Here is a 12127-nt window from a genome sequence, read left to right as displayed (position 1 = left end):
GTCACACGGTGCCTGGGAGACACAATTTGGTTCAGAGTATTAGATGGCCCCCACCTTTCAGACAGTAGAACACTGAAAGTGGAAAATTCTGAGCTGTTACACCGTTCTCCACAGTTGTTGGTGGCTGCCCTGTGCCAGTGACGGGATTCCCTAGAAGTCCGTTAGTTCTCCTCTTTGCTTACTGCTGGCTGACAGGTGAGGTAGGAGGCTCCCTTCAGCTGCCTAGAGGTCTGTATATCCCATTGCTCATTTCTCACATTATTGCAGCCCCTTCCCTGTGTTTTTCTGCTTTAAACTTTGATCGTCGGTCTCATGAAGTACATAAATTGCCTAAATGCATGACTGTATTTAGTGTGCCACAGATTATGGTAAATTTCAAATATATTTTCTTTTGAAAATCTATCTCTTAAAAGTTATAGCATTAAAATACATGACATTCTTGTCCTGAGAAAACAAAAAAGAAATGGGGGGAGTTTTCATTTTTAAGAGTTGAAACATTTCCTGCACTTGGCACTGGGAAATCACAGGTGGTAAGGGTGGGACTAAGTTGCATGTCATGTGTGGATGTGCAGAAACGTTCACCAGTGCAGACGGCAGCTAATGCAGAGGAAGAAGCTGATCTGGGGAAAAGATATATCCTTCCCTATATCCTTGTGCACTGCTACTAAGTCAACATGATTTTTAAGTAGGTGTTTTGTCCATACCGCTAGACAGGAGGATGTATAAAAGTTGCACTTGGGTTATAGCATCTGTTTTTCCAGTAGCATTCCCCATTTTTTCCAACTCATCAATTTGGGATTGCTATTTCTGTTTCATTGATATTAAACATGAGAAAGGTAAATTATTGATAACCAGCTTTACTAAACTAATGAATTTATTTTTTAATCTGTAGGTTAAATACACATCTAGCAGTAAGTTATGAACCTAGAAATATAGGCAAACTCCAGAATACTTTCCCCCAAATGTAGTTAGATAAAAATCTTTGGTGAATCAACTCTTTCCTTTCTTCAGCCTAAGTAAAGGAATATTTTTATCTCTGAATTAAATTAAAAACTTCAAACTGAAGTTTCTTTTGAAACCTAATTCTGAATAAAAGTAATAAGTAATATCAATGTTGGTGTCTTCTGTTTCTGAATTACATCTGAATACTCATAAACCTCCTTTGCATTTGTTACTGGGCCAATCAACAATAACAAATTACTTTCGTAAAGTTAAAAAAAATAAGGTAAATTATCAGCTTGATTAATTCAGAATCATCAGGATTCTCTAGTATGTTTTTCTAATAGTATTTGTTCCCTTTCGTTAAGTTGCAAACAGAGCAAGGGCTCAAATATATAATAAAGCAACTCTTCAAAGGATCCAAGACCAGAAAAAATGTAACACTTGTTGATAAGGGAGATTTCAGGGGTGTAGCCTCTGGAAAAGACACTTAAGAAATGTAGCTTATCTTTTCAGTATTTTTTAAAAATAACACATATGCATATGTGTTTTTTTTCTTTTTTTGTGTGTTTTTTTTTTACGGTACGCGGGCCTCTCACTGCCGTGGCCTCTCCCGTTGCGGAGCACAGGCTCCGGACGCGCAGGCTCAGCGGCCATGGCTCACGGGCCCAGCTGCTTCGCGGCATGTGGGATCTTCCCGGACCGGGGCACGAACCGCGTCCCCTGCATCGGCAGGCGGACTCCCAACCACTGCGCCACCAGGGAAGCCCGCATATGTATTTTAACTGATGGTTTATTTGGATTAAGATTTCCCTCTTAGAGCCTGAATTATCAGTAATATAGGAAGACAGACGAGAAACCAGTATGAAAGGTCAAGAGACAGTGAAAGTACAAGATTTGAATGAGGTAAGAAATAAAAAGATCATTTTCAGTTACATTTTCTAATACAGATGAGGCAGACTCCATAAGCTTGCTTAAGAGTTACTGAAAATAGACAAAATGTATGGTAGATCTACATCCTATGATTGTGATCAGTGGTTACAGAAAACCTTCCAGGATTAGTCATTCAGGAAGGAGCCCATTAAAAATGTATTTAGGATAAACTAGTATGTTGAAATTGTAAGGATGATTTAAAGGTGTTGTCCAACTAAAGAGTAAATGTGAAAATTCAGAACAATCCAGTAATAACATAAACTGCCATTTACATATACTTTGTACAATCGAGGTGCCCATCATTATCCCTATTTTTCAGAGGAGGAAACTGAGACTAAGAAAAGTTAGGTAACTGGCTCAGGGTCCCACTGTTGCTAAATAGTAGGACAGATCTGCTAGGACTCTTTTCCGACATATCATTACACAATTCCCAAGTTAGAGAGCATGGACTTGTCAGGTTCATACTGCTCCCTGACTGGCCAATCCAAATATGCAGTTAGTTCACTTGACAGGTTTGCTTTGCCAGTGGAGAAGATTCTGCAGCTTCATGGCAATATTAAGGAAATTCTCTCGATTCTCACTCTGTATTCACTAGGCTGCATTTTGACCTCAAATTAAGTTCCTAATAGGTTTTTCTACACAAAAGAAAATACACTTTGGCAAGTCTGAATAAAGTAGATATTAAAAGTAAGGGCTAGGGACTTCCCTGGTGGTCCAGTGGGTAAGACTCCATGCTCCCAGTGCAGGAGGCCTGGGTTCGATCCCTGGTCAGGGAACTAGATCCCACATGTATGCTGTAACTAAGAGTCTGCATGCTGCAACTAAGAAGTCTGCATGTCGTAACTAAGAGTCCACATGCTGCAACTAAGGATCCTGTGTACCGCAACTAAGACCCGGCACAGCCAAAATAAGTAAATAAATGAATATTGTTAAATAAAAATAAATAAAAAATTAATAAAAGTAACAGCTAGACAGTTTCATTGGTGAATTCTACCAAACATTCAAAGAAGAATTAATACCAATCTTTCTCAAACTCTTCCAAAAAATAGAAGAGGAGGGAACACCTTCAAATTCATTTTATGAAGCCAGCATTACCCTGTTACCAAAGCCAAACAAGGAACCACAAGAAAAGAAAATTGCAGGCCAATTTCCCTGATGAACATAGATGCAAAAATCCTCAACAAAATATTAGCAAACCGAATTCAACAATACATTAAAAGGATCATACACCATGACCAAGTAGGATTCATTCCAAGGCTGCAAGGATGGTTCAACAGCTGTAAATCAATCAGTGTGATACAACACATTAACAAAATGAGGGATAAAAATTATACTATGCATCAATAGATGCAGAAAAAGCTTTTGAAAATATTCAACATCCATTTATGATAAAAACTCTCAACAAAGTGGGTATAGAGGGAATGTACCTCAACATAATAAATGCCATATATGACAAGACCACAGCTTACATCATACTCAACAGTGAAAAGCTGAAAGCTTCTTCTGTAAGATCAGGAATAAGGCAAGGATGCCCAGTCTTGCCACTTTTATTCAATGTAGTATTGGAAGTCCTAGCCAGAGCAATCAGAGAAGAAAAAGAAATAAAAGGCATCCAAATTGGAAAGGAAGAAGTAAAACTGTCACTATTTGCAGATGGCATGATATTATACGCAGAAAACCTTAAAGACTACAACAAAAAACTGTTAGAACTAGTAAATAAATCCAATAAAGTGGCATACAAAACCAATACACAAAAATCTATTGCATAATAACTAACAAATATCAGAAAGAGAAATAAAGAAAACAATCACATTTACAATTGCATCAAAAAGAATAAAATACCTAGGAATAAATTTAACCAAAGAGGTGTAAGACCTATACACTGAAAACTATAAAACATTGATGAAAGAAATGAAGAAGACACAAATAAATGGTAAGATATTCCATGCTCATGGATTGGAAGAATTAATATTGTGAAAATGTCCATACTATACAAAGCAATGTGCGAATTCAGTACAATCCCTATCACAATTCCCAATGACATTTTTCACAGAAATAGAACAAATAGTCCTCAAATTTGTCTGGAACCACAAAAGACCCTGAATAGCCAAAGCAATCTTGAGAAAGAACAACAAAGCTGGAGGCATTATGCTCCCTGATTTCAAGCTATCTTAAAAGCTGTAGTAATCAAAACACTATTGTATTGGCATAAAAACAGACACATAGATCAGTGGAACAGAACAGAGAGCCCAGAAGTAAATCCACACATATATGGTCAATTAATTTATGAAAGGAGCCAAGAGTATACAATGGGGAGAGGACGATCTCGTCAATAAGTGGTGCTGGAAAATCTGGACAGCTATATGCAAGAGAATGAAACTGGAGCACTATATTACATCATACACAAAAATTAACTCAAGATGGATTAAAGACTTGAATGTAGGTCCTAAAGTCATAAAACTCCTAGAAGAAAACAGGTGGTAGGCTCCTTGACATCAGTCTTGGTGATGATTTTTTGCACCAAAAATAAACAAGGGGGACTATGTCAAACTAAGAAGCTTCTGCACAGCAAAGGAAAGTATCAATAAAATGAAAAGACAATCTACCAAATGGGAGAAAATATTTGCCAATCATATATCTGACAAGGGGTTAATATCCAAAATATATGAAGAACTCATACAACTCAATAGCAAAAAAAAATTGATTAAAAAATGGGCCAAGAGTCTGAATAGACATTTTCCCAAAGAAGACATACAGATGGCCAACAGGCACATGAAAAGATGTTCAATATCACCAGTCATCGGGGAAATGCAAATCAAAACCACAATGAGATATCACCTCACACCTGTTAGGACGGCTGTTATCAAAAAGACATGAAATAACAAGTGTTGGTGAAGATGCAGAGAAAAGGAAACCCTTGTGCACTGTTGGTGGAGATGTAAATTGGTGCAGCCACTATGGAGATTGGTGCAGCACATTATGGAGATTTCTCAAAAAATTAAAAATAGAACTACCATATGATCCAGCAATTCCACTTCTGGGTATTTATCCAAAGAAAACAAAATCACTAATTTGAAAAGATATGCACCCCCACGTTCATTCCAGCATTATTTACAATAATAAATACATGGAAACACCCCAAGTGTCCATCAAGGGATGAATGGAAAAAGAAAATGTGGTATATGTACACAATGAAATATTATTCAGCCATTAAAAAATACTGAAATCTTGCCATTTGCAACAACATGCAGAATTGAGGAACATGCAGAACTTGAGGGAATTATGCTAAATGAAATAAGTCAGACAGAAAGAGACAAATACCATATGATCTCACATGTGGAATCTTAAAAAAAAAAATTACAAAAAATCATGGATGTAGAGAACAGATTGGTTGTTGCCTGAAGCAAGGGGTTGGGAGTGGGTGAAATGGATGAAGGAAATCAAAAAGTACGAATTTCCAGTTATAAAATGAATGTCATGGGGATATAATGTACAGCATGGTGACTATAATTAATAAGATTGTATTACATATTTGAAAGTAGGGGAAAAATCACAACTATGTGTGATGATGGATGTTAACTGAACTGTTGTGATCATTCTGCAAAATATACAAATATTGAATCATTATGTAGTACACCTGAGACTAATATAATGTGCTATGTCAATTATACCTCAGTTTTTTTAAATAAAATAAAAATAAGAGCAAGGGCTTATAAATTAGCCTTGGTTTGAATCCCAGTCCTGACTGTGTGACCTTGCACAAATTACCTAATCTATCTGAGCCTCACTTATGCTCTCTCTAAAAAAGAATACAATAATAGTTCTAATCTCATAGGGGTACTGGGAAACAAAATTAGATAATACATGTAAAGCATTTACTACAATGTCTGACATATGGTAAGCACTAAAATAAAATAGTCGTTGCTCTCATTATTTTTGAAATTTCTATTATTATTATCATCAATTTGGTAAGATAAAATTATTACCAAATAAAATTAAAATTCCTTATATTTGGTGGGTGCTTAAAACTTACAAAATACTTTCAAAATCACATTAGACTCCTACGCTGATGGCTATAATGTACGTAGGACAAGTATTATTTCCATTTTACAGTTGAGAAAACAGGCTTAGAGAGGAAAACCTATCTTATGAGCTATGGTACCATGAACTATTTTTTCCCAGGTTTGTCTCTCCCCTGGATGACTTTATAATTGTTCAGGCAGAAAAGTATTATCAGAACTTATAGTATATATGATTATTGTATATAGAATTAATTATGTACAATACTTTTTGCAGATATTGAAAATGAGCCAAGAAAAAATTGAACTATTTGAAAGTGAGTTGTCAGAAGAGAGAGAAAGGAAAAAGCAATTGACATCTGATCTTAATACTGTGCAGAAGGCTTTGAAAGTTGAAAGTGAGGTATTTTGCCATTCAAGATGTTATTTTCCTCTTTTTGCATTGGTAATTTAGGGATTTCATGTTATCATTCATTTTTATTTTAAAATAAATTGTAGCTATAGAATATTATTTATACCAGTAACAATGGGGTGACTTGTTTCTCCAGGCTGAGTTCCAACACTACCCAAAAAGAGTCCTTTAAGTAGAAGGGATTTGATTATTATGGTGGTCATAGTGGCCCGGACTTGTCTCTCCTTTTAACTGCTGGTCGTACCATCTTGGAAAAGTCTATCAGGAGACATACCAGCCTATATTTGGAAGAGAGACCTGGAAGTGAGTTCATGGAAGTCTAGATCACTAATTTAGAGGATGGTGACAATCAGTTTGCAGGGTGGGTGAGAGCTAGCACAATACTCTATATCCCATGCTGATGACTTATAGGAATTTTCCATGAAATGAGGTAGGACATTGATACTACTTGCCCTCTTGCTATGGTTTTGGGTGGCCACTCCCTACCTTCTTTCCTTTTTGCCCAGTGCCTTCCTCATCAACACTTTCCTCCCTCTCTGATCTCAAGCCTTTAGGAATATACCAAGTAGCTCCTCTCCTAAATAAATTTTATGTCACCTGTTCCTTCATAGGGCACCATGGCCTGACTCTCAGGCCCCCTCATCCACCAATCAAACACTGCATATTCCATGTCATCAATGCAGAAATTTGATTAAAATCTACATCTAACTAAAATGTTTTCTTTCATGAATATGGAAAAAAATCAGAGGATTAGAGGAAACACTAGTTGATTAAGTCACTGAATATGCATTATTAAGTAAGACAGCATAATTTGTAGTGAAGAACACAGTGTTTGAAGTCAGTCAGACAGTTTGAATCTCAACTTTTCCACTTCCTGGCTATATGAATTTAGGCAGATCACTTTAGTTCTCTGAGCCTCAGTTTCAATAACCGTACCTTATGGAGTTGTCACAAGATTAAAGGTAAACCACACAGCACCTGTCCTATAAAAAGTAACTTTAAAAAGAGACATTTTAAAACAGGTAATATAACTAATGCAGGAGTTGCTGAAGATTTACCTCTATACAAGCCTTGCGTAAAGTAGGGACAACTAGAAACCCAGTCTTTGAACCTATAAATGATAGAAATTAAGAATGCTTATGGCATGTGACCATCCATGGCTGGTCCAGGGGCTGCTTTCCACTGCCTGGGTGCCTTAGGCTTGGCCTCCTACAGGGCACATGGAGCCCAGTTCCTGGTTGTCTATGGGAAGGAGCTCTTTGACAAGACCAACAAACAACATTTCTTACCCAGCCTGACCCTGTTAGGGTTGCCCCTGTGCAGAAAGCCCCTCTGGGCCGGTTGCTGCTAGCTTCTAGAACTATCTTATGCTCTACCAGCTTTTACTATCAGGCTCTGTGTGGAGACCCCAGTGCCCAGACTTTGGCCACTGCAGGAGGGAGCCTGCTACTCTTGGGCTGGCTTGCCTTGGCTCTTTGAGTTTCCTTGTGTTTAATTTCTGGGTACTTTTTTTCAGAACTGGAGCAAGAAGGGCATTAAAAGAGAAAGGCAAATTTAGAAGAATGCTTAGTTTAATTAATTGATTTAAGGAATCTTTGCTTTACTAAAGAAAGGAGTCTGTCTGCCAGAGGACAGGTTGAAATATTTAAAGCAAAAAATTTGTCAGAATCATTTCAAAGATTCCTTTTTCGCAATAGTATACCTTGTCTATTAAAAGTCTTATTTTATTCTACTAAATATTGTCATTTCTTAATCAGGAATTGCAAAAATCAAAGTCAGAACTTATATGCCTTTATAATGAAATTCAAAGTCTTCCAGGGGCAGAAGAAGACAGAGACCATTTTTTAATAGCATATGACCTGCTACAAAGAGAGAATTCCGAATTAGAAACAAAGGTGAGACTAAATTATTACGTATTTAAATGTTTGATGTATGACATATCTTTTATGAGGATAAGATAAAAGGAAACTAATTTCAGTAAAAGATAACTTGGAAATTGGAGTTTCTTTTATTATTATAGAATAAATTGCCTTATAGTGTGGATTATAAATCAAGCTGTATTTCAGAATAAATATTCAGACTTCAACCAGTTCTTCACTCTTAGGATTAATCTATAAATTTTTTACTTTAAATAAGCTTCCCAATGGCTTAGTTTTTAAAGCACATATTATAATGTAACGCAACGGGAGAGGCCACAACAGTGAGAGGCCCATGTACCGCAAAAAAAAAAAAAAAAAAAAGGTTAAGATGGTAAATGTTATTTTTTTTTATATTTTACCACAGTAAAAAATGCAAAATCAGAGGTTTACTAAAATGTCTTCAACTTTAAAGGCTTAGAATCAAAGCATCTTTCCCAATTATACTGAAAATTAGGCTTATACTTAAAATTCAGAAAATGTTTAAATGTCCCAACCCCAATTCATTCCCCAAGTATAAAATGGCACTACCAGATGAGGGTTAGTCCAACACTAAATGGAGAGACTGCCAGTAGCGTAATTTCTAGAGTCCTACCTATTAGGTTATTATCAACTCCTGGTTGAAAAATTCCCTTCCTCAGTCACTCTCTTGATGTTGATTAAAATGGTAGGAAGGACTAAAGGCTGAACACAACAGTTAAAATATACTGAGTTATATTTTAATACCACATGTGAAGTGGAGGACTAAATCAAGGCAAAATTTATCCTATATGAAGTTGTTACCCTGAAGTCAGGGAGTAAGTTGCTGAGGGATTGGGACATAGATCAAATAGTATGTGACCTAAGGAGGGAAAGGTCCGGCAAATAGGGTTCGTTGCCTGGGAGGATAGAAATGTAAGGCACATCCTACATCTATGCTTTGTTTTTGGGACCTTGTCAGCAAGATGAGTTTTCATCACAATGTACAACTGAAGGATCTTGTCTTTCAATATATCATCAGAAAACTTAACATAGAGAATGAAATGAAGTGAGAAGAATACAGTATAAAACCAGAGATCCAGATCACTGTCCTGATAATCTGGTTTTCTCTCCCTCTCTTTTTTTTTTTGCGGTACGCGGGCCTCTCAGTGCTGTGGGCTCTCCCGTTGTGGAGCACAGGCTCCGGACACGCAGGCTCAGCGGCCATGGCCCACGGGCCCAGCTGCTCTGCGACATGTGGGATCTTCCCAGACCGGGGCACGAACCCGTGTCCCCTGCATTGGCAGGCGGACTCTCAACCACTGCGCCACCAGGGAAGCCCCTCTCCCTCTCTTTTAAAAGACTTTTTATTTTGAAATAATTTCAGACTTACAGAAAAGTTGCAAAATAGTATAAAGACTTTCCATATACATTTACCCCTCCCAATGTTAACACGGTACCACCTTTGCTTTATCAGCCTCTCTCTCTTGCATCACACACACACACACACACACACACACACACACACACACACTTTTCCTACCCTCAGAGAGTAGAGACATAATACTCCTTTACCCCTAAATGTTTCCATGTATGTTTGCTAAAAGCAGTGACATCTTTTTATCACAGTACAAGTCTCAAAATCAGGAAATTAATATTAATATAGTACTATTATCTAATTTACAGCTTGTATTCAAATTTTACTAATTGTCCCACTGTATAGCAAAAGGACATTTTTTTTTCCTTGTCCAAGGTCCGATCCAGGACTGTACATTGCATTTCATTTTCACATCTCGAAAGCTCCTTGAATCTGCAACAGTTCCTCATTCTTTGTTGTTCATGACTTTGCTATTTTTGAAGAGTACAAATCATTTATTTTGAAGAATGTCCCTCAATTTGGATTTTTCTCATGTTTCCTCACAATATAATTTAGGTTACATACTTTTGGCAGGAATACTACATAAGTGATGTTATATCCTTCTCAGTGCATTGTATCAAAAGACAAAAGGATATCCTTTTGTTCTATTTACTTTGGTTATGGTACTCTCTGCCAGATTTCTCCATTGTAAAGTTATTCCTGTTCCCTTTGCAATTAATAAATATTTTGTGGGGAGGTACTTTGAGACTATATGTATTCTGTTTCCATCAAAATTTTACTCATTAAAAGTTTCAATTTTGAAGCTTTGATTCTTTAGTTGTATTCCAGTTCCTCTTTAGAACATAGAGTGCTTTAGACTTAAAGGTAGTCTTGCTAAGAGTGGCTTAAAAAAATTGTATTTTATGTATTTACTAAAGCCCCTGTTTTATAGGCTGTGGTTTTATTTGGGCTGGAAAGGGGTGTGTTCATGTAGGCCAGCTTCCTCAGTTTACAGAAACGAACACCAGACTCGGGATATTAAACAACTACCAAGTTGCCTGGTGATTCTCAGCCTAAGCTCTGTCCTCCTTACTCTAGGGCCTCAAGCATAAAGTGGAACAGTCAACTGAATACTTTATGGTACTTGAATATGGCTGATTATGAGACTGAGCTATGTAATCAGGATAAAATTTTGGTAGGGAGGAGCCTGTGGAGCAGAGTTGGTCCTGTTGCACAGCATCTGTGCCATGAAAGTTCCTATGGATTTACCTTCCTTCATGATAAAGAGCAAAGCTGCCCACCTACGATATCCACCAACTTTGTCCTGTGAGAATCCAGAATACCTAGAAAGCACTTAGTGTCAAAGTCACCTTCCTCTTCAGAAACCTTCAGCAATTCTCAGTTTGCTAGAACATCAAGTCTAAATTCTGTTTGGCTTTCTTTACTTCTTAAGAAGCTAACATTTACTATTTTTAATGTTTAAATTTTTACAATGACTATAAAAATCAGTGATTAAGTAGCATTTTGGAATCTGTTATCCTGCTTACAAAAATAATGCAAGCTCATTAAGGAAGTTCTTGTCTTTCAGGTCCCTTCATAATCTGATCCCTCCCCCTCAATCTTATTTCCTCGCTCCTCATCTTGTAGCCTCTACTCCAGTAAGACCATCCTCCTCACTTCTGCACAAATACTCCATACTCAGTTCTACACTATACCTTTGACCATATTGATCATGCTTAAAATATGCTATAGTCTCTTCTTCACCTATCCGTATCTTCCCACCTCCTAAGGTCCAGTGTAAAACCAATCTTCTCCCTGGAGAGGTTATAGTCCCTATAAGATTATATGGATTTATGGGATTATAACCCATATCACACACTGTAATTTTTCTTCAGAAAATTGAAAAGGTCTAGGAGACCAAAAGGATTCCTTTAAGTAACCTAAATTGATCTTTAGAATTAAATCCATTGTGTTCTTAGAATCAAACATAGTAACTATAAAAACTTTGCATTTTCAGAGAGGATCAGAATGGGAGTCAGGCAGGTTTTTGTTTATCTTCGTGCAATACTTGGAGAGGGATTCATCTTCCATTCTTGGAACTGTCCCCCATCCACCCTTTCTACTACCTTCTGGAGGCATTCTTTCATTTTATATGAAGATATAAAGAGCAATCTTTGAAGAAAGGAATCTGTTTGTCAAAGAACAAAACAAAACAAAAACCTGAACAAATGTTTTGCCAAACCACACAGCAGAGCAGTGATTCTCAAAGCATCCACTTGCATCAGAATTACCTGGGAGACTTATTTGAAATGCAAATTCCCATTTCCCAGCCCAGACCACTGATCTGAATCTCAGGAGTGGGGTGGCGATGTGAGACTGCATTCTTTTAACTCCTCAGGTGATGCTCTTATTCACTAAAGTTTGAGAATCACTACGATAGTCTGGGAGCCCTTATATGTTCAAGTGTTTCCAAACCAATAGGACTTCAATTTGGATGTCAATTTATATTATTTAAGTCAATAATTATGTAAGCATTTAATGGAATCAATACACTTTTTTCACAGGCATGCATAAAAATATGCAAAATAGAATA

At 37.0% G+C, this 12127-nt stretch overlaps 1 protein-coding gene and 1 pseudogene across 3 annotated transcripts in view; both read left to right on the top strand.

Annotated features, from left to right (window-relative positions):
- The window catches only part of CCDC30 (coiled-coil domain containing 30), a 169267-nt gene that overhangs the window by 77636 nt on the left and 79504 nt on the right, over positions 1–12127 (top strand). For 2 of the 3 annotated variants that reach the window (XM_029230821.1, XM_029230824.1), the window contains exons 12-13: positions 6169–6294; positions 8061–8198. The exons of the other annotated variant lie outside the window; for it this stretch is intronic. In XM_029230821.1, the coding sequence (XP_029086654.1) occupies positions 6169–6294; positions 8061–8198 (264 nt within the window). The remainder of the gene's footprint in view (positions 1–6168; positions 6295–8060; positions 8199–12127) is intronic. 3 annotated transcript variants of the gene reach the window in all.
- LOC114899773 lies at positions 7460–7782 on the top strand (annotated as a pseudogene).

This window comes from Monodon monoceros, unplaced genomic scaffold, assembly GCF_005190385.1.
Source record: "Monodon monoceros isolate NGI ecotype Baffin Bay Population unplaced genomic scaffold, NGI_Narwhal_1 Super_Scaffold_18, whole genome shotgun sequence".
Taxonomy (NCBI): Eukaryota; Metazoa; Chordata; class Mammalia; order Artiodactyla; family Monodontidae; genus Monodon; species Monodon monoceros.
Note: the sequence above shows the minus strand (reverse complement) of the source record. Positions and strands in the feature narration are given on the sequence as shown.